This window comes from Nannospalax galili, unplaced genomic scaffold, assembly GCF_000622305.1.
Source record: "Nannospalax galili isolate Female #2095 unplaced genomic scaffold, S.galili_v1.0 scaffold741, whole genome shotgun sequence".
NCBI lineage: Eukaryota > Metazoa > Chordata > Mammalia > Rodentia > Spalacidae > Nannospalax > Nannospalax galili.
In genome coordinates this window covers 2288105-2311192 of record NW_008346093.1, presented here as the reverse complement: position 1 = coordinate 2311192, position 23088 = coordinate 2288105, and the positions used below count along the sequence as shown (strand labels likewise).

Genomic DNA, 23088 nt, shown 5'->3' with positions numbered 1-23088 from the left:
GGAACAAGTGGGGGTGAAGAGGCCTCAAGGCTAGAAGAATCAATCATACTGGGGGAAGATGAAAGTCCAGCACACACAAGCTATGAGGATTGGAGGATACTTTGGCTTTGCTCCCCAAAGCCACAGCCACAGAAAACAAACACCAAGTACCAAAAGAATGCCTCACCTTCATGCCAAAGGTAAATATAGTAATAACAATTTTCAGTATGAGTGTCAAAGTCAGCTGCCACATAGCACTGTAGACTCCCACGCCAGCAGGTCTGTCTGGCAGCTCACCACCCTTGCTTGTGTTGAAATGGTTCTCATAATCACAGAGCTTGGAGGAGTCCAGAAGGCCACAGTCATTGAACAGCTCAGAAATGAGCTCACTTGTGCTCATCCGGGTGTATTCATTGGGGAAAGCCAAGATGGCAGTGATGGCTGTCACAATGAGTACCTCGATGACAGGATACTTGCCCAACTGTGTGGTTTTACGCTTCCGGCACCAGGCAATATTTGTTCGGATAAATAGAGCTCCCCACAGACCACCAAATATGCCCAGCACAATGAATGGCACAAGCTCAAAAAGATGCCACGGCGTGTGAAACTCCACATAAAATAGAACTAAGCGGCTATTTCCAAATGGATTGATGGAGCGTAGAGTAAATGCTGCCACCAGAGCAGCAAAGAATGAACGCCACAATGTTTTGAGGGGAAAATAGTAGCTGACCTATAAAACAGAGATGAGAAAGCAAACAGTCAGTAAGTAGAAACTGTTCCAAATGAAATCCCAAGGTTTCCAGGATTATAGTCAAGGTTGAAAATGCTCTAGAAATTTCTGTTTACATGGCAAAGGGCCGAGTTAGGCAGAACACTCAGGGACTGCAACATACATAGATATTGGCCAAGATTTCTAATATCAAAGCACACACCCACTCTACAGACAGTTAGAGGTCATTACCTCTTCCAGGCTGAATAGTACTCCACCGATAGGAGCCCCAAAGGCTACAGACACACCAGCAGCTGCTGCAGCTGATAAGACCTACAATCCGAAATGTAAAATCAGCAATGGAATGATATGACTTTCTTACATTCAATCACATTTTTAAAAGAAATACCTAGTAAGTATTTTGAAGAAAAGGTTTTACATTCTCCATATCATTAAAAGTGAAGTTCAATTTCTGTTTACTTGGAAAGCAATACTATATGCTGGATGTTGAGCACATATGTAGTTCACATGCTTAAACAAGAAAAGAAGCCTTTAGTTTGTGACTGAGGCATGAACTGAATTCTAAATTAAACCTCTACCAGCAATCCTCCATTGGGAACTGAACTTGGGTTTGGAGACCTACCTATTCCCACCTAAATAAAGGGCTTGTGGTGATGCATTTAAATAGCACATTAAAGGAATGTTTTTAATAAGGTATTAAAGAAGGCATTAATAATACAAATTGAAGTTACAGTTTAGCATGCCATGTACCATGTGTCCTACTCTAGTCCCAATAACCAACAGAAAAACAAATAGGAAGACAACTACTATATTTTTAAAGGCAGAGAAGATAAGTGGCAAGGAAAGAGGCTAAATGGGAAGTGAATGAACTATCAGAAGGAAAAGGGACACAAGAGAGGGATAAAAAGGGATATTTAGACAGTGTCACCTCTGGGTGTGGGCATGTATGGACAATGTGCAGGACAAATATTCGTGATGCAAACAAACTAGAATTCAAAAGAACAAGCCCTTTCCCTGAATAGTACTTGCTGTGGAGAGAAGTAATTTGGAGAGGGCATATTTTAAAGACAAAATTGAACAAAATTAATAATTTTAAAAAAGAAAATGTTTCTTGGAAAAAAGATTTCTCTAGGACTGTAGGCTCACCCAGGAAAATAAAAGAGATGGAAGAGTGGAATCTCTGGTGTCAGCCATGAAGGCTATGAAAATACTTAGCTCAAATGGCTTTCCTTTGAGAAGCACTGGGACAGTCAAAATGCAACTTGTAAAAGGGAATTTCACTAGTTGTATTTAGGATTAAATAGGAAGGGGAAGAAAAAACTGAGTTGGCTGGTTTGCTTTAGTTTTATATTGTAGAATGGGATCTCTCCACATCCTTCCAACTGAAATCTGTTTTACTCCCACCATCTGTCACTTTGATAAAGCTACTGGCAACCAATTGGTTGCTGCTACTACTGAGAACCACAGAAAAGATAGCCTGTGAAATGCCCTGGGTTTGATCCCAAGCACTACTAAAGAAAAACTAGGAAATATAGGTTATAGGAAGTAAACTGGAGATTCACATATTGGTAGGCCTAACCAGAGAAATGTATGGTATATTTAAGAGAAATAGTCAAATTACATCCCCTCCTCTTTTATAAGGAATCTAGTTTCAAATTCAGCTTCATCCATGTAGAGCCAGCAACAATCAATACTTTAGTCTTGCTATTTAGAGTGTTTTTCTTCAGCCTTTTCACATCTGTTATACATTATTCCTGCTTAACAATTTTCCCAATTTAATATAGCCTTAGGGTCTCTACCACATGACAAGTAGCTAAGCAAGCTACTCACACATCACTGTATAGATCCTACTCACTTTCTTCTCCTTCCTAACTGTACCATAACTTTCCCCATTTAACTATCAAAATTTATTCCATACTTAAAATCTTAGCATTTTTCAGTTTCTTTTTAGGACATGTGGTTAATCTTTTTTGTTTGTTTGTTTGTTTGTTTTCAGAAGAAATCACTAGGTCCCAGTTCTGTAAAAAAAAATCCTTCATAAAATTACTTTGGTTTTCACCTATTTCAAGACCAAGCAAGGTTTCTATATCATTCAAGGAAAATAAAACAAGAACCATTACTTTCTTAAGTCCTTAATTATAGCAGAATAAAAGTAACCAATGACTTGGGACAATTTTTTAAAATCTCCTTCCTCAATATAGAACACATAAACAACTGGATAAATTTGAAAACAACCACAGTGATACTATGGTGTGACTAATTTAGCTAGGGTGAGGCAAGAGGCAGGCAGAGAGAAAAATCCAGCTCAAAGAGAAACTGTCAAGTATAACATGTGATAGCAATAAAAGATGAAAAAGCTGATATTTAAAACATATACTATTTATATTTACTCTTCCACAGGAATAAGCAAGTTCCTCAAATTCTGTTAGTTTATGTAACTTATTTTTGAGTAGAAGTAACACATATTTGCTTAAGATTAACTGCAATAAAAAGTTCAGGTTCTTCTTTTTCCCTCTTCCCTTTACCTCATTCTCCCATGGATCAGAATTACATTTTAACAGTTTAGAACAAAACCATTTCCAGATATTTTTGTCATGTGTACGGATGTGGGTGTGAATACATATCCATGTGTGCAGGTACACGTATGTGCAGGTGAATATATGTGTGTGGGTGCAGGTACATGTGTAGGCCAGAGATCAAGTTCAGGTGTTATTCCTCAGTCACCACCCACCTTGTTTTTTGAAACAGTGTCTCCCATTGGCCTGCTATCAACCAAGCAGACAAGGCTGGCTGACTAGTCAGCCTCAGAGATTTGCCTGTCTTCACCTTCTCAGAGCTGGAATTACAAAGCATGTACCACCACACCAGCTTTTTTAAACATGGGTTCTTGGGGATCGAACTGGAGGTCCTCATGTTTGCAAATAAGTACTTTATCAATTAAGCTATCATCCCAGTCCTACACATTCTCCTCTTAGGTGCATAAATATATATTCTTTAAAAGCATTTCCTGAATTATCCCATAAACAGTAGTCACAAACTGGCTTTAGTGTTCTATTGCCGGCATTCTATGTCAATATAGTTAGGATAATCTTAATCTTTTAAATAGTTGCACAGTATTCTATGATATGAGCAGAACACAGTTTTTTGACCAATTTCCTATCGATGCTCATTCCATACTTTCACTATGTTAACAAATGCTATATTGACTGACTATCCCCAGACATCAGTATACATGCATATCTTAGGCTGTAAGACAGAAGTAGACTTGTTAAATCATAGAGTATTTGCATTCACATGAGTGGAATCCCCAAAGTCTGACTTTATAGCACTTATGCTCCTGAGCAAAGAGAGCCGATTACAAGCTTCGGTCATTACCTCTCTGCGCTTAGCTTCATTCTTCCTGTATTTGTTGAAGCAGTGACACAGGATGTTCCCACAGCAGCAAGCCACGTGCACTAGGGGGCCCTCTTTGCCCAGGCTCAAGCCAGATGACACTGCCAGCACCAAGGTGATGGTTTTGATAACCAGGGTCCACTTACCCAAATAGCCCCTAATAATGAAACCACTCAGGATAGTTTTTATCTGCAGACCAAACACAGAGAGGCTAAATATAGAGTAAGGAAATGAATAAAGTTCAATAGTAAAACTCTGCATCCTGTTATAAGAACTATTCCTTCTGAACAACTGACATATACATACTTGTCTTATAAGTGGTCTTAGTATAGGAGAGATGTAAGAAAGCCAGAACTTTTCTGTGAGCTTTAGGGGTTTTGGAGGGAGTAAGAGGCCATGTGGCAGCTGGAAAAGGGTGTACTGTAAGGATGAGAGTGTGCAGAGGGAGAAGCAGAAGCTGCAGAGCAGGTGTAGGTATTTTCTCAGGTTATAAAATGTTCTGAGAGGACAAGGTCAATGTTCATGAAACAACCTGAAAGATTAGGTAGAGCCTGATTTCTTGCAAAGAAAGTAGTGACTATTAGGAAACAGACAGAGCAAGGACATCCGGATATCCTAAAATTGTAGCTTTGGTCACTATAAAGCAATCCTTAGACAAGAGTAGGTAGGCCCAGACTGAGAGGAAACTTAAAGGAAAATGTAGATAGGCCTTAGATGGCCTTAGATGGCCTCAGGATTTGATTAATATTCCTCAAACTGTAATATATGCTGGAATACATATTACAAGATTTTAGCCAAAAAATGATTCATAATGTTACCATTATGCATCACTTTAACATACTCACCTCAGGGATTCCAGAGCCACAGGCATAAGGTGCAAACACCTTGACAAGAGATACGGCAAGGAAAGCAAACAGGAGAGCCCAGAGGACGTACATGAAGTAATTAACTATGTAGGCAAAGGCTCCCTGGAACAAAGAAAAAGACAGATGCTGTTTTAGTCTACATAGCCTGGGTAAGGAATATAGTTCTTGAGTAATGGTCTGCCAGAAGAGAAGGTCAGGAAAGAGAAAAAACAAAACAAAAAAATATTATACTGCTTAAACATTTCTTTCTAGATTGTTCAGCAAAGCAACCACTGAAATTGTCAGACCACTTGGTACTAAACATCAGAGGCTTTGCAACAGTCAAAGGACATTCTCAAAGGACTCTAAGAACTGACAAGCAGAAGAAATAATTGAAAACTACGAAATTATTCACTTTTGCTTTGTTCTGTTCTTTTCTTGGTTGAGACACGGTCTTCTATGCAGGCCTCGCTGGCCTAGAACTTACTATGTAGCAAACTGATTGGACTCCAACTTCCAATCCTTGTGCCCTGCCTCCCAAGTAGGATTTGCAGGCATTTGACACCATGTCTGGTCACATTTTATAAATGCTTTTGTCAGTTTTTCAGTTAAACATATATGCTTCTATGTCAAATTTAATGCAAGTTTTAACACTCTTACCTGTTTCTGGAATGGCTGAACCTTGACTACATATTTGAAGTGATGACAGGTTTCAACATTCCATTATACTTACCTTTGGCTCTCTACCTTGGTGTCAAATTCTTACAGATTACAGCGACTAAAATTCCTATTTTTTTCTTTGCTTTATAATTTTTGTTGTTATATGTTTAACACAAACAATATGATATTTGGGGGGTTTCATTTTGTTTTGGTTTTTTAAATATTTTATTTGTTTAATTTTTTATGTGCATGATTGCACACATGTACACAGTGCCTGCATGTATGAAAGTGCACCCATTTCGTCCAGTGCCCTCGAAGGTCAGAAGAGGGTGTCGGATCTCCTGGAACTGGAGTTACTGACAGCTGTTAGCCACCATGTGGATGCTGGGAACTGATCCCAGATCCTCTGCAAGAGCAGCCAATGCTCTTAACCACAGAGCCATCTCTCCAGCCTATTTTGGTTTTTAATTCTGGGAATTTAACCCTGGATCTCACACATGCTAAAGTACATGCTCTACCTGATATTTATTTATTTATTTATTTATTATTTATTATTTATTTATTTATTTATTTGGGTTGTTTTCTTGAGACCCATTTTAGCCTTGAACTATGTAGCAGAGGATGCCATAGAACTCCTGATCCTCCTGCCTCCACTTCCCAAGTGTAATTATGAGTTCCCATGCTCAGCTCCAGTCTTGATGTTTTATTTTTTAAATTCTTATTTATGTGTATGTGTGGGTTTGTTATGTGAATGCAGATATAAGAGGGTGTTGGATTCCTTAGAATTGGAACTATAGTTGGTTGTGAGCCACCTGATGTAGGTGCTGGGAACAGAACTCAGGTCCACTGCAAGAGCAGTACGTGCTCTTAACCAGTCCATCTCTCTTGCCCCTGAGTCTTGATGTTTTAATACATATATACATAACTAAATGACTGCTAAAGTCATAGAGATTCGCATATTAATCACCTTCCATAATTACCTTTCTATGTATGAACAGTAAATTTTTAGTGTACAATATTATTAACTACAGTTCTCAGGATATATTAGATCTCTAAACTTACTCATGCAGTAAGTGCAAATTTATACCTTTGACTTTCTTCTTACCATTTCCATCCCCTCCTTGCCCCTAGTAACCACCATTATAGTCTCTGTTTCAATTTAGTAAGATTTAAAAAAATATTTCACATACAATGATTACATCTTGAAAAGAATTATGCTACCACAGACAAAGCAGTAAGTATGTAAGCAGAAAGTATTTTACCCTGATAAATCTAGATTTTTCAAAGAAAAGTGCTTTCTTTTCTTTTCTTTCTTTCTTTCTTTTTTTTTGGTCTTTTTGAGACAGGGTCTCCCTATAGCCCTAGCTGGCCTAGATTCGCTATGGAGGCTAGGCTGGCCTTGAACTCACAGAGATCCGCCTGCCTCTGCCTCCCAAGTGCTAGGATTATAGGTGTGCACCACCACGCCCGGCAGAAAAGTACTTTCTTAAAGCAACACTTATTTTTGTGTGAACACAGAATAATTTAAAAAAATTTTTTGAGTACAAAATAATTATGAGACTAGTCCCCTATCATAATGAAGCGTGGTACAAAGAAATTCTAGTTTCTGACCACTAATAAGAATTCATTAACATTAAAGGGCTGGCAAATAGTCATAAGAATTTTGAACATTAAGGATTATATTTCAAATTACATGAAATACAAAGCTCAATGGAGTGTGGTGGCACACACCTTTAATCCCAGCACTCAGGAGGCAGAGGCAGGTGAACCTCTGTGAGATCAAGGCCACACAGTCTACAGAGGGAGTTCCCGACCAGTTGGGGCTACAGGGAGACCCTGTCTCAAAAAAATAAAAAAAGTCCAGTGGATTTTTGACTTTTTAAAGCATAAGGCACTGTTAAGATAACTCAGTGGGAGCTGGAGGGATGACTCAGTGGGGGCTGGAGCAACAGCTCAGTGGTTAAGAGCACTGGCGGCTCTTGCAGAGGACATGAGTTTGGTTCCCAGCACCCACAGGGCTGTTAGCAACTGTCTAACTCCAGTTCCAGGGAGTCCAATGCCCTCCTCTGACCTCCACAGTCAATGCATGACACAGGTACACTTACATACATGCAAGCAAAAGACTCATGCATACAAAAATAAAAATAAATCTTTAAAAAATTTAAAGAGATAGACAAGGAGATTCTCCTACACAAAGAGAATCAGAACTCTAAGGTTTTCTTAGTTGTGAGTTTGACACAAGTTTTCCATAATCTTAGCTCCTCAGAGGAATAGACTATTTCTTTGTCTTTTAAGTGTAGCTCTGAGCAAGTGGACTTCAGCAGTAGAAGCAACGAGGGAAAGGCAGTGAAAAGGAAATAACAGAAACTGGCTAAAGGCAGAAACCAGAAAGCCAAATTCTTGGCAAGAGAAATCTTAAAGCCCAGCAGACTGTTTCCCTAGGCAATGATTTCATTCACAAAAAAGCAGAGCCAGAGAAATCTTTTGTTCAAGCAAACCCTAAGCTCCAGCTTACAAGGAACTATTGGAACAGACACATATACAGGACTTGCTACACAGGGGCAGCACAAGAGAGTCTTGTGGTCACAGAACAATCTTACACCATCATAAAATTGTAGATCTCTCCCTCTCCCCCTTCCTTTTCCTTCTTTCTCCCCCACCCTTCTGTCATCATTTTGTATGTAGCTAGTGAAATGAAAAGGACAGGGTAGGGGGTGTTGGTCAGTGGCACAGTGTTTGCCTAGCACACCCAAGGCCCTGGGCTCAATCTTCAGCACCACAAAAGCAAACAACAAAACAGGGAGAAGTTCTATAGACTGTACATATATCAATTTCCTATGCTGTTATGCAAAGTGTTAACCATTGAGGGAGGCTGGATGGAATGAGAGGTGTAAAATTGTGATTCTGTAATTGTCTTAAAAAGCAAGGTAAAGACACACAGAGACTCTTATTCTAAATTCTAGAACTTATCCAAGAGAGCAAATAGAGATGTCAGGGTCAAGGGTAAAAGTATCTGGGAATAGAGCTAAAACAGAAATTGTGTTTTTCCTTTAAGAAACAAACAAGCTGGAGAAATAACTCAGCAGTTAAGAGCACTGGCTATTCTTACAGAGGACCTGGAGTCAGTTCCCACCACCCATATGGCAGCTAACAACCATCATAACTCCAGTTCCAGGGGATCTAATGCTTTTCTGGCCTTTGAGGGCAACAAACACACACACACACACACACACACACACATGCAGGCAAAACATTCAAACACATAAAATAAAAATAAATTATTTGGGGGCTACAGAGATGGCTCAGCGGTTAAGAGCACTGGCTGCTCTTGCAGAGGACCCAGATTCAATTCCCAGCACCCACATGGTGGCTAACCAATGTTGGTAATTCCAGTTCCAGGGGATCCAACACCCTCTCTGACCTCCACAGGCATTGCATGACACTGGTGCAATTACATACATGCAGCCAATACACTCATACACATAAAATAAAAATAATAAATAAATAAATCTAACAAACAAAACACAGAGATGGCCCTGGTAGCTCAAACCTCTAATTCTATTACTTGGGAAACTGAGGCAGGAGGATTACTGTGAGTTCTAGACTAGCCTGGGCAACAGAGTAAGATTGTTTCAAACAAACAAAAATGCATAGAGCTACTCAGGTGGCTAAGGCAGGAGGCCAGCAGGACAAGTTGTCAAGAACGTGTCTCAAAATAAATTTAATTTAATTAAGTAATTAATTTCTTTATTTGTTTGCTTATTTAATTATTTATACATTTATAGTTTCTTAAGACAGAGTCTCACTATATAGCCTCAGCTGGCTTAGAATTTGTAGTGATCCTTCTGCCTCTTGACTCCCAAATGCTGGAATTATACAAATGTGCCACCATGACCAGTTCGATTTTTAAAAATGTTTTCTTAGGGCCAGTGCAATGGTTCAGCGTGTAAAGGTACCTGCCGCCTAGCCTGATGACCTAAGTTCAATCCACAGGATCTACATGACTGAGGAGAGAACTGATTTGCTAAAGCTGCTTCCTTACCACGCCCCTCCCACAAGAAAACATGCTGTGGCATGCACAGACATACACACACACACACACACACACACACACACACACACACCATAAATGTAATTAAAATTAAAAAAAAAATTTTCCGTGTTTTGGAGGCAAGGTCTTGTGTATCCCAGGCTGGTCTCATACTCACTATGTAGCCAAGAATGACTTTGAACTCCCGATTCTCCCGCCTCTACTTCCCAAGTGCAGGGGTTACAAGTGTATGCCACCAAGTCTAGCTTTCAAAGTAAAACATTTTAAAGGATTATGAATGTAACCTAGTGGTAGAATATTTGTCCAGCATGTGGCCCTGGGTTCAATCTTCAATACACAAGAAAAATGAAATAAAAATTTACATTCCATTTTAAAATCATTGCTTACATTTAATTTTTGAAAAGAAATTCTTCCAAATAATTAGGAAAAACTGGTGATTTGGGAAGGCATGTAATATTCATCTGGCATGTTGATTATACTGCAACTTAAGAAGCATATACCTAAGCCTTTGCTCCCCCAAGCCAATATGCATAGTCACATATGGATATAAACTTTCTTATTTCTGACTTTATTATTTTCCTATCCTTTCCTCTTGATTTATTGTACTGTGGGCTCTCTCTCTCCTCTTTCTCTCTCTCTCTCTTCTCCTCTTTCTCTCTCTCTCTCTCTCTCTCTCTCTCTCTCTCTCTCTCTCTCTCTCTCTTGCTCTCTTTCTTCCTCTCTGGGCCATACCATCTCAAATTCTTTGTGGACCAAGGTGTATAATAAAAATATTTAAATGTGTTTTTACTGATTCATAATGATTATGCATGTTTATAAAATGCAGTATGATATTTTCATACATGTATATAATGCATAATGATCAAATCAGGGTAATTCAACATTTTTACTTCCTTAAACATTTCATATTTCTTTGTTTGAGGCCTTCTAAGTCCCCTCTTCCAATGCTTTATAAAATATATAAGAAGAAGGACTGGCTCACTATTAGAGCACTTGCCTAGCACATTCAAGGCCCTGAGCTCAATATTTGGCACCTCAAATGACCTGGAGCTTGCTATGTAGACCAAGATAGGCTTGAACTCACAGAGAACCGCCTGCCTCTGCCTCTGTCTCTGCCTCCCTAGTGCTGGGACTAAAGGCTTGCATCACCATGCCCAGCCCAACTTCTCTCTATCCCCTTCCCTTCCTCAGCCTCTAGTGGTAGTTATTCTACTCTTTACCTCTATGCAATCAGCTTTAAAGATAAATTTCAGGAGTATACGCATGTGTCCTAGTCTTGTCTCTGCATCACCAACAGAATGGATGAATAGGAGGGAGCTCAAAGGGGTGCCTATTTCAATTGGTGGGATTGGTAACTAAGGGGTTTTTGTTTTGTTTGCTTTACAATAGGAGAGATCTAAATTTTTTAAAATTTATTTTAATTTTATGTGTATGCCTGAGTGTATGTTAAGTGTACCCGTGTTGTACAATGCCCATGGAGGACAGAAGAGGGCATCAGATTCCTTGCAACTGGAGTTCCAGACAGTTGTTAGCCACCATGTGGGTGCCAGGATTCGAACCCCCGTCTCTGCAAGAGCATCCAGTGTTCTTAACTGCTGAGCCATCTCTCATGTCCCAGTAGGAGAGATCCAAACAGGAAAGATGACAAAACATAAAATTACTTTTGTATTGAAAAATATTTGCTATATAACAATGAAAACAGTGATTCAATTGCAAGAGGAGACTATAAGCAATTTTATTCCTGGGTTTCTGTCATTTTGACATGGAATGTATCATAAATTTTTAAAATTTTTTTCATTTATTTTTATTTATTATTTTTATTTTATGTGCCTGAGTATATTGCCTACACGTATGAATGTGTTGTGCAATGCCTGCAGAGGTCAGAAAATGCATCAGATTCTCTTGGAACTGAATGAAGTTATGGATGGTTGTTAGCTTAGCTACCATGTGGATGCTGAGAACTGAACCCCAGTTCTCTGCAAGAGCAGCCAGTACTCTTAACTGGTGAGTCCATCTCCAGCCCCTTCAATTTTTTAACTTTAAAAAATATTTACTGAATTTTTGAAATTTTCATACAATATAGTTTGGTGGTATTTAGATCCCCCACCTTATCTGCACCTCCCCTTATGGTGCCTCTGCCCAATTTAATGTACTCGTGTGTGTGTGTGTGTGTGTGTGTGTGTGTGTGTGTGTGAATTTAATTTTCTAATTCAATGTTCAGGAACAAATCACTTTGGGTATCTATATGATAAATATTATTTTAAACCATTCTACATTTTTTTTGTTGAAATTATGTGCTACTTGTCTGCCCTGACATTTCTATTGAAATCATTAGGCAAAAGTAATTTTAATTATACTGTATACTAATAACTAAGAAGAAACATAAGCCTTCTTTAAAACAAACCAAGCTTTGCAAGGTAAGCAAAAAACAGTTCCACATGTCAGAAGACATAGAAATAGGGCTGCACTTAAATCACAGAAAATGACAGCTGGCACTAGTTCCCCTTTCCACGAAAATGATAATGAGGAAGATTCCACAATTTCCAGGAATGCAGTTTAAAAAATGAAATAAAGGTAAAGCCAAAATTCAGTGGTTCAGAAATTATCAATAAATATTACCTGATCTGTGTTGATGATAAGCTGGGACCAGCTATTCCACTCTGGGCATTTGTCTCTGTCTTCAAAGGTGACGTGCTCAGAATTCCAGCAACAGTGTTCATGGTTAAACCAGAATCCCCCTGTGCATATCCCTTCTTTTAAGTCTGTCATCCAGTGAGCAGAAATGTCTATCAGACCAGCTAAGGAACCTGATTTAGTCGGGAGTGAAGGGAAAGCCAAAGTTAAATTCCACTTCTGAAATTCTATTCTCTAGTAATCAGAATGAGCTTTATCAGCCAAACTGAGAGAAAAGGAATTGAAATGACAGATAAACATATTTTCCCATTCTATCTGCAACTTCTGATTGTTGATTTTTCACTTACTATCGCTCCATTAAAAACCAGTATCAGGCTAGAAAGATGGCTCAGCAGCTAAGAGCTTGTACTACTATTGTAGAGAACCCAGTTTAATTCTCAGCACCATGTCAGGAAGATCACAATCACCTGTAACTCCAGCTCCAGAGGGTGCCTCTGGACTCCATGGGCACCTGAACTCACATGTACATAAGGTCATCTCCCCTCCTTCCCATGCTTACACATAACTAAAAATAAATCTAAACACTAGTGCATGTAAAATTTGTATATTAGGAGGGACTTACAGGAAAGCAAAATGGTTTGGGGAAGAGGGAGTAGTTTGGTCTGGAAGCTGAATTGACATAATGAAGGTACTGCTTCGGTTTAGTTTAGGAATGACACTCTAATAAAAGCAGTAAAGTTTGTTTAAGATTATATAACTTACAGGGCATAGTCGTCACACCCTTCTTATTCCAGCATTTGGGAAGCAGAGACAGGCAGAGGTCTGTGAGTTCAAGGCCAGCCTGGTCTACACAGTGAGACTCCTCCTCAAAAACCAAAGCAAAGCTACAACAACAAAAATTATGTGATATGACTACCTCTACATAAAGCAGGTTGAGAAAACCTGAGTTGCCCACACTAAAGAATACTCCATATATTTATTGAGATGGCTATAGAGGAAAGATGGTGAAGTCTGTGGTGTGAAAGGCTAAGCCTGCATAAAAGGAATTTGCATCATGGACAAGGGAACTTTTACAATAGCCAGAGGGCATTCTAGGCTGAGGAAATTAATTTTATAACAGGATGAAGTGTAATTCGAGAGGAAGGTTAAATGAAAGTAGAGATACTTTTGATTCGGAGTGAACCCTGAATATGAGCACCCTGAATTTTTCATAGTGAGAACAAACAGATATATACACAACATTCATAAAAGAAAATTATGAGGAAAATAATTAATTGGGACTATAAGCACTATGACTAATAAACTGATAGGATTAAGATAGTTAAAGTGGGTCAGGTGTAGTGGCACATGCCTTTAATCCCAGGACTCGGGAGGCAGAAGTAGGTGGATCTCTATGAGCTCAAGGCCAGCCTGGTCTACAAAGGGAGTTCCAGGCCAGCTGGGGCCTCCTGTAGGGAGACCCTATCTGAAAAAGACCAAAAAAATAGTTAAATGTACAAAAGCTCACTAAAAATATTTTTAAAATAAAAAATTTAAATTCAAAAAGAGTTAAAGTACTTTAGATTCTGGCTTTCTTGTCATCTTTCAGCTAGATAAAGAAACTCCAATCAGAGGATTAAATGGCCCACAATCATGCTTTAGGGAAATAGTAAAGATATCACAAAATTCAGCTCCTGAGCTCCCCACATTGTTCTGTTCAGACATAATTTTTTCTATTCTTGCTCCCCAGTGTATAAAAACAAAATACCCTGTGTGTATGAAAGAAAAAAACATTCACCAACCACCTACTGACAAGAAATACATTAGAAAGGTAAGGCTATTGTATCTACATTCCAGCAGATTAGAGAGGCCATGACATATATATGCTTTGGTAAGTGCTAAAATTAGCACAAGGTATTTACCTACTCAAATACCCTAGTGAAATCCAACACAATTTTGAAAACTACTTTTTAAATATTTTTTATTGAATTTTTTGGTGTATTTGGCCACTCCTGCCCCCAGTTTTCTGTTCCTTCTAACTTTTATTGCACTTACTATCTGGATTTTTAAAACTTAACATGTCGTTATAGCTATATCTTGCTTTATTCTCTGGATGTTTCATATGTACCTGCCATATTTTACACCTTACTGCCACCTGTAGTTCTGTTTTCCCTTCTACTTCTCCATCTCCTTCTCCCGAATGGCTCCTTCTTCTCTGGCTACAAGTTTTTTAAGGTTTTACTGTCCCAACAAATAAAATACTATCCTTTACCATTCCAAGGTTTTTCTTCTCCTTTCTTTCCAATGATTACCAAAACTTGAAATTGGGTTCCTAATATATATCTGAGATTTCTTTAAGGACAATGATATGTTCTTAACCACTACACTATACAGATCCCCTGCCCCTACCACCATCCTCTTTTTCTTGGCCTCTCTACAATATTTGGCATTACAGACCACACAGTCTACTAACCAACTCCAAAACAATCATGTTCTCTCTCCTGGAAGAGCCAGAACAGCAAGGATTAGTATCCTCAATCATGAGCTGGCAAACTACAACACAAAAGCGAAATCTTGCTTGTCCTCTGTATCGGTCAACAAGATGTCCCAGCGCAGTCACACACTCACTGTTTACCTATAGTGTATGGCTGCTTTGTACCACAACAGCAGAGTGGAGTAGATGCTACGGAGACCATTTGTACCACAACTCCTACATTATCATTATTTATGACCATCTGGCCCCTTTACTGAAAAAAAGGTTGCCAATTACTCCAATTCTTTTTCTAATTTGTATTTTACTTATTAGTGTGGTGTGTGTGTGTGTGTGTGTGTGTGTGTGTGTGTGTGTGTGTGTATGAGTATAAGCTTGAGCATGGAGTACAGAGCACAAATTTCAGAAGTCAGTTCTCTCCTTCTACCATGAGTTCCAGGGATGAGACTCAGATTGTCAGGCATTTGAGGCAAGCACTTTCACTTGCTAAATCATATCACTAGTCTCTACTCCAGGCAATGCTTAGAAATTCAGGGATGGATGAACCATTTCATATTTGGGATAGTCATTTCATAGTACATGGCTAATTAATCATCACCCCTAGACAAGAGCAGCATTAATAACTGGACACTGTGATTTAAGTGCTATATCTCATGTAATCCTCATACAAAACTTTTAATAGAGGTACTTGTATTATCTCCATTTTATAGATCGGTACACCAAAATGGCCACAAAAACTAACAGGTACTGGAGCTGGGATTTGAATTTTGACTGCCCCATTTTTAATGCTATAAGAATATACTTCTTAAACCTCTCTGCCTGCTATCCTTAGCTTTCTGCTTCCTTCATAGGAGAAGACTTTTCTGAACCTTGTTTTAAGCTATATTTGCAGAACAAGTATATTATTCTTAAATTGCATACAGGCTGAGTATCCTTAATCTGAAACAGTCTACAATCTAACTTTTTAAGCACTTTTTAAGGACATTGTATGTAGAAAAGTCCACACCTGATGTCATGTGAGAGGTTTTTCATCAAAACCCAAATGAAAAGTTATGTGGTGACTCAAGTCTGTAATCCTGAGAGGCTGAGACAGGAGTGAGTTCAAGGCCAGCCTGGGGTACATAGTGAGATCTTATTTCAAAAGAACAAAAAAATTCCAAGTTAATTGAGACTATTACATAAAATTACCCTCAAGCTACATGTATGACATATGGTTCCCCTCCCCCAAATATTTCATTATGTAATATGCCAATATTTCAAATACTTCTATCAGCAAGCATTTCTACATTTATTCTGTGTGCATGTGTTCACGCACACAAGCGCACGTACCTGCACATGCATACCACAGCATACATGTGCAGGTCAGAGAACAATTTGTGTGGTGGTCATAGGATCACTTGCAGGAACTGGTTCTCTCCTTCCACCATGTGAGTCCTGGGAATTGAATTCAGGTCCTCAGGCTTGGCATCAAACACCTTTACCCAATAAGCCATCATCTCACCAACTTGCTCCAAGCATTTTGGATAAAGGATGCTCAACCTGTAATATTTAGAGTTGCTGGAGGAGGTTGATGGAGCTTATAGGAAATTTTGCTACACAACACCCTTCAACAACCATGAAAGAATGAGTTAAGTTCCTCAGAGTAAGAGCCATATCTTAATATACCTTTCTATACCACCACATGAGAGGGAAGATAAAAGTTTAAGAAACACATGCCAGGCGTGGTGGCACACGCCTTTAATCCCAGCACTCGGCAGGCAGATCTCTGTGAATTCAAGGTCAGCCTGGTCTACATAGTGAGTTCCAGACCAGCTGGGGCTACAGGGAGACCCTGTCTCAAAAAAAGAAAAGAAACAGTCACAGCTGGGTATGATAGTGCACTGTAATCCCAGCACTGAGAAGCATGAGGCAACAGGATTACAGTTTGAGCCAGCCTGTGCTATACAGTGACTTCAAGACCAGCCTAGGACAGGGAGACTGTCTCAAAAAGACCAGCCTAGGCTATAAAGAGAGACCCTGTCTTAAAAAGAACAAGGGCGGGGCTGGAGAGATGGTGCAGCTGTTAGGAGCACTGGCTGCTCTTGCAGAGGACTCGAGTCTGATTCCCAGCACCCATATGGCAGCTAACAACTATCCAGAACTTCAGTTCCAGGGGATCCAGTACCCTCTTCTGACCTCCGCAAGTACTGCACGACATGGGTGCACTTACATACTTACAAACACGCAGGCAATACACTCATACACATAAAATAAAAATAATAGACACAATTATTTTTTAAAAAAGAACAAGGGCTGAGGGAATGACTTGGTGGTGGAGAGCTTGCCTAGCATGTACAAAAGTCCTAGGTTCTATTCCCAGAGTTACAAAAACCAACAACAAAGCCGGGTGTGGTGGCGCACACCTTTAATTCCAGCACTTGGGAGACAGAGACACTCTGTGAGTCCAAGGCCAGCCTAGTCTACATAGTGCGTTCTAGGTCAGTTGGGGTTACAGGGAGAACCTGTCTCAAAAAGACTCCCCCTCCCCAAAAAAAACCAACAATAAAACAACAAAATATCTCAGGGAGTTATTTACACTATATTCTAAAATCCATGCCAGAATGTGCTAAAAAAACTTGCCTCACAGTTACAAATTAGTAAAAGTAAAATAAACTACCATTGCAAATTTCAAACCCTAAACTCCAAGAATCAGTTAGTAGAAAATACAACTAGGTAAAATTTGAATTAAGGAGGGAGAAAAGAAAATGTGCAAATTATTAAAATATCTTTTTCTGTATTTTGCTGCAAATTAATAAAAATTCACAGTTGAATTTGACTCATTTAAGGTTTTTTAAATGTTTTATTTATTATTTTTATTTTATGTGGATGCGTGTATTGCCTGCGTGTAGGAAAGTGCACCCATGTCGTGCAATGCCCTCAGAGGATAGGCAATGTCATGCAATGCTGTCGGATCCCCTGGAACTGGAGTTACGGACAGTTGTTAGCTGCCATGTGGGTGCTGGGATTCGAATCCAGATCTTCTGCAAGAACAATCACTGTTCTTAACCACTGAGCCATTGCTCCAGCCCCTTAAGGTTTTTTTTTTTTTTTTTTTTCATGTAATAGTTATTCAGTTTTCTCAGTTCTTGGTTCTGCTATGTGGAAGCTGTGTAATGCTGATTAAGTAAATCTATGAAATTTTATTTCCTTTGCTTTCCATTGTTTATGTGAATAAAATGAAAGACTAAACTGGATGAGTCAGGGGGGGAGAGAAAGAGAAGGGAGAGACTGTAAAATTTTTTTAAAAAAGCAAATTTATACATTCCTGAATCATTATACATAATTAGTGGAACACACATCAAGCACTACATCTTTTATTTTAAGCAGGAAGCCAGAGCGGTTTTTATTGAATGCAATATGGAAATGCTTTATAGAAGGATAGGCCGTAGTGGGTTGGAATGGCTAGCATAGCCACAGGTATGGATATTTTTAAAAATTAGATTGATGGGCATAAAGTTGCCACATTTGGTAGGGCTTTGGATGTTAGGCCATGGTGTGGACATCATCTGCAGCAGAGGAAGAAATTTTTATTGGAAGGGGAAAGTGGCATAATGAGACCTCTATTTCCTGAGAGCAATTTGCATTTTCTTGGGTAATGGTAGTATCTGTGACCAAACATTAGGAAAACAGCAGCTTGAAAGTGACTCCATGAGTTTCCTTCATGCCCTGCTGAGTCTAAAAGGTGGGCAAGTCACACTCAGAGAAGGGCTTCTCACAAAATTGGAGATACTGTAATCAGAAGACAGGCTGGCATATAGATACAGCTACTTCATGATCCTGGGAGTAAATGTCATTTTGAACCTCAAGAAGCAGTCAAGGTCCCTCAGTTACAAACAACAAAAAGTCACTGAATTTTTCTCAGCAAAGAAGGACAAGGAACAGATCACAGAATGAAGAATCTCCCCCAATTTGTTCACAGGGCATGTTACAATTTTAAAAATCTGTGCTCCTGTTCTGGCTTTTCTATTATTTATGAAGCATGCATATCAGTTGCTTGCCTAGACTTTAAAAAGACAAATGGTGAACTGGATGATACAGAAAATTCATTTTAACTTTGCTCAAATGATTCCCAAACTACATTCAATGACACTGGGAATGGCAAAGAAAATGGTGAGGACTGGGGAGAAGGTCAATGAAAGATTTGTTTTGTTGGTTAGTGCTATAACATAGGATTCAGTGAGAACCTCAGTGTGGAGCTCTGTCCTTACACCAGTCAACATTTCTATGTCATGTAGTTTCACACTGAGAATACTCTTCATAAAAATCTAAATTTCTGGGGCTGGAGAGATGGCTCAGCATTTAAGAGCACTGACTGCTGCTTTTGCAGAGGACGCAGGTTCGATTCCCAGCACCCACATGGCAACTATGAACTTAACTCCAGTTCCTTAACTCCAGTTCCAGGGGAATCCGAAGCCCTCTTCTGACCTCCACGGCATTGCACATTACAGGTGCACTCACATGCATACAGGCAATATGCTCATACACATAAAATAAAAATAATAAAGAAAATATTTTTTTAATCTAAATTTCTGTCCAAGAACAAGCATTCTGCAGACTCAATCTCTACGCTTTGGTCATTTGTGCCTTTTGTGTTCCTGGCCCTCTGCTGCATAATGGAACTTCATTAATGAGAGTTGAGAGGTTCATTGGCGTCCTCTTCACCCGCTCTAGGTTCCGTGAGCCTTAGTTGTAGAGGTTGAATGATTATTGCTATGTGAGGAAGAGCTGATCTTCCTAAAGCAAGGGACTCTAGAAAATCTGACTACACCTCAACAGATGAACTTGTACTGAGGAACATCTGGGGACACTAACTTGACAAAACGGCCTTAAGACAAATGACAGAGTGTATGAATTCTAGTGGGGGGCTATGGGAGGGTGCCCAGTGGGGATGGAGGTATAAAGATGATTAAGATTGATTGAGATATTCTGTATAAAATAGACAAAAATTCAATAAAAACAAATTAAAAAAAAAATCTTCCCTCCAACAGATGAGCTCTTCCTCAAGATCCCTAAAATACTGTGCTAACTTCTGCTTCAAAATGAGTGCAACATCTTCACATACAAACTGGGTTTAAATGCATTCCCTCATGTATTTTGGGGAAGTAATGCAGGTATTAGTACTCATTTACATATGGGGCATTGAGTTTCCAAATATTCACCAGGAATTCACTTCAGATTGGAAAATATAACACTTCGTTTAGTTCATAAGGAGCATACCACAATTCTGGAAGATTTATTTTGAAAACCACAGCAATTTACCATACCTGAAAAAAGCCCAATAAGGAGCATCAACAACCAGCCAGAAAAAGCATCGCTCACACTGTGAATTAAGGCCCATGTTGACTCTTTGCTTTTATTCGTAATCTAGGGGAAAATAAGAAAACATTAACACACTCTACAAATACCTTTCCTTCATCTCAAAATTGCTCAGCAGAAAAAAAATGATGATGGGAAATAGAGAACTGAAAATTACTTCTCACACAATATTTAACTGAATCAATTTCATCAAGAACTTTCAGATTTATTAAACTCTACCAATTTATTGTAATGCCAAAAGTGCCTCTTTTCCCTTTTTCTTTTCTTTCTTTCTTTTTTTTTTTTTTTTTGAGACAAAGTCTCTGGGAAGCCTGGATTTTAGTATGTAAACCAAGCTAGCCTCAAACTCACAGAAATATACCTGCTTCTGCCTCACAATAGCTGAGATTAAAGGTGCATGCCACCACACTCAGCTTAACCATTATTATTTTTTTTTTTTTGGTCTTTTTAAGACAGGGTCTCCCTGTAGCCCCAGCTGTCCTGGAACTCACTATGTAGACCAGGTTGGCCTTGAACTCACAGAGATCTGCCTGCCTCTGCCTCCGGAGTGCTGGGATTAAAGCAATATACCACCATGCCCAGTTTAACCACTAATTTTTTAATATTGTCAACCTGTTTTGACTATTGCAGGAGTTTGTTTCTGTCCCAGACAACAGCTATCCCAACAAGGGTTGATTCACAACAAATAGCATGACTGTTTTGCAAAGAATAAACAAATGATAGCTAAGGAGGGTGATGGAAGTACAACTTGAGGTTTACTATCTGAGACTGTTGCTCACTTAGGAAAATTCTATGCCTTGATCCCCAAAGCCCTAATGGTACAATGATCACGGATGTTAAGTGATATGAGTGATGTGTCTCCTTCATTTTCAGAAACTGGCAGGCATATCTGAGGGTGTCAGGATGTACAGAAAGTTTTACTGCGGTCTGACCCTTGTCAACCCTTCAGTATCCATACTTTTATTTTACTTTAGGTTTTTAATTTTACATTTATTTATTGTGAGCGTGTGTGCAAATATGCATGCCACAGCACACCTGTGGAGGTCAGAGTCAGTTCTCTCCTTCCACCATGTGGATTTCAGGGATCAGACTCAAATCATCAAGCTTGGCAATAAGCACCTTTCTCTCACTGACTAATGTCTATATTCTTGACAGTGTTTTTACTGATAAACACCCTTTTTTGTATCACTATTTCTTATACTTGAAACTTACTTATCGCAATTTCATCTATAGTAAAATCACAAATAATAAAATTTCAAAAGGAGAGGTTGTTGTTTTTGGAAGACGGGGTCTTACTATATATCCCTGGCTAGCCTTGAACTTGCAAACATTTACCAGCCTCCCGAGTGCTGGAATTAAAGGTGTATACCACTGAGCTAGACATGGTGGTGCGTGCCTTTAATCCCAGCACTTAGGTGGCAGAGGCAAGCGGATCTCTGAGTTTGTGGCCAGCCTGGTCTATATACTGAGTTCCAGGCTAGCTGGGACTACAGGGAGGCCCTGTCTCAAAAAGACCAAAATGAATGAATGAATGAATGAATGAATGAATAAATAAATAAATAAATAAATGGTGTGTACCGCCATGCCTAGCCCAAAAGGAGATTTAAAATATATTTTGAGGGTGAGCAAAGTAGTTCGGTAGCATGCACACACCTGTAATCACATCACACACACACACACACACACACACACACACACACATACACACACAAAATTTAAGAAAACTTGGGTGGGTATGGTGGCACATGCCTTTAATCCCAGTATTCTTTAATCCCAGATCTTTGTGAGTTAAGGCCAGCCTGGTCTACACAGTGAGTTCCAGGCCAGGTGAGCTAGAGAGACTCTGTCTCAAAAAGATTAAAAAAAAAAAACTTTAAAATGGGCTAGAGTGACTAGTGAAATAGGTCAGCAGCTAAGGGCACTGACTGCTCTTGCAGAGGACCCGGGTTCAATTCCCAGCATTCACTTGGCAGCTAATAAACTGTCCTAGCCCCAGTTCCAGGGCATCCGAAACTCTTGTGGCCTCTGCAGGTATTGCACAACACAGGTACACTTAGACACATTCAGACAACACACTCATACACATAAATAAAAATAATAAAAATGCTACTGTGATCTCAGCAGACTGCCAGAGAGTGAGTGTTCCAGCCTCCCTCTGGCATAGGGGCTGAGAACACAGGAGACTACCTGAGAGCATCTGGAACCTGACTCCATGTGGTGGTGAGCTTCCCCTAATTCTGCAGTACCCAACCTCCTAACTGGGATTGTGTGAGGCCCCTCCCAAGGCCCTGGGGCAGACCTGGCTTTGTTAGGATTAGGCTGAGATCTTAGCAGACAGCCTGAGGGGGCAGGTTCCTACCTCTATCTGTGTACTGTGATCTCAGCAGACCACCAGAGAGTGCCTGTTCCAACTTCCCTCTGGCATAGGGGCTGAGAACTCAACTGACTGACTGACAGTCCCCAAATCGGCACCCCCTTAGGGAACTTCCCAAATTTTGCTCTGAGTTCCTGCTTCTAGGGGTCCATACCTTAGACAGAAAGCTTGACTATACCTGACTGGAACCTGAGTAGCTGATCTGAAGCCATCAGTTCCCTCCAAAATAAAACATGAGAGAACCTGAAACTTGGACCAACCATCTTTACATAACCAATTAAGAAAAGGACCAAGAGACACAAACATAAGCATACCTCAACTTAACTCTGAGTTCCTGCTTCTAGGGGTCCATACCTTAGACAGAAAGCTTGACTATACCTGACTGGAACCTGAGTAGCTGATCTGAAGCCATCAGTTCCCTCCAAAATAAAACATGAGAGAACCTGAAACTTGGACCAACCATCTTTACATAACCAATTAAGAAAAGGACCAAGAGACACAAACATAAGCATACCTCAACTTAATCCTCATATCAGAATCACAAACGACAAAAAAATTCACATACCAAAATCACATACCAAAATGGAAAGTCAAAAC

At 39.5% G+C, this 23088-nt stretch overlaps 1 protein-coding gene across 2 annotated transcripts in view; it reads right to left on the bottom strand.

Moving 5' to 3' along the window:
• The window catches only part of Clcn5 (chloride voltage-gated channel 5), a 218592-nt gene that overhangs the window by 18824 nt on the left and 176680 nt on the right, over window positions 1-23088 (bottom strand). For both annotated transcript variants that reach the window (XM_029568035.1, XM_008842603.3), the window contains 6 exons: window positions 20066-20165; window positions 12278-12465; window positions 4948-5070; window positions 4085-4291; window positions 941-1021; window positions 167-709 (listed from right to left, as the gene is read on the bottom strand). In XM_029568035.1, coding sequence (XP_029423895.1) covers window positions 167-709; window positions 941-1021; window positions 4085-4291; window positions 4948-5070; window positions 12278-12465; window positions 20066-20165 — 1242 coding nt within the window. The remainder of the gene's footprint in view (window positions 1-166; window positions 710-940; window positions 1022-4084; window positions 4292-4947; window positions 5071-12277; window positions 12466-20065; window positions 20166-23088) is intronic.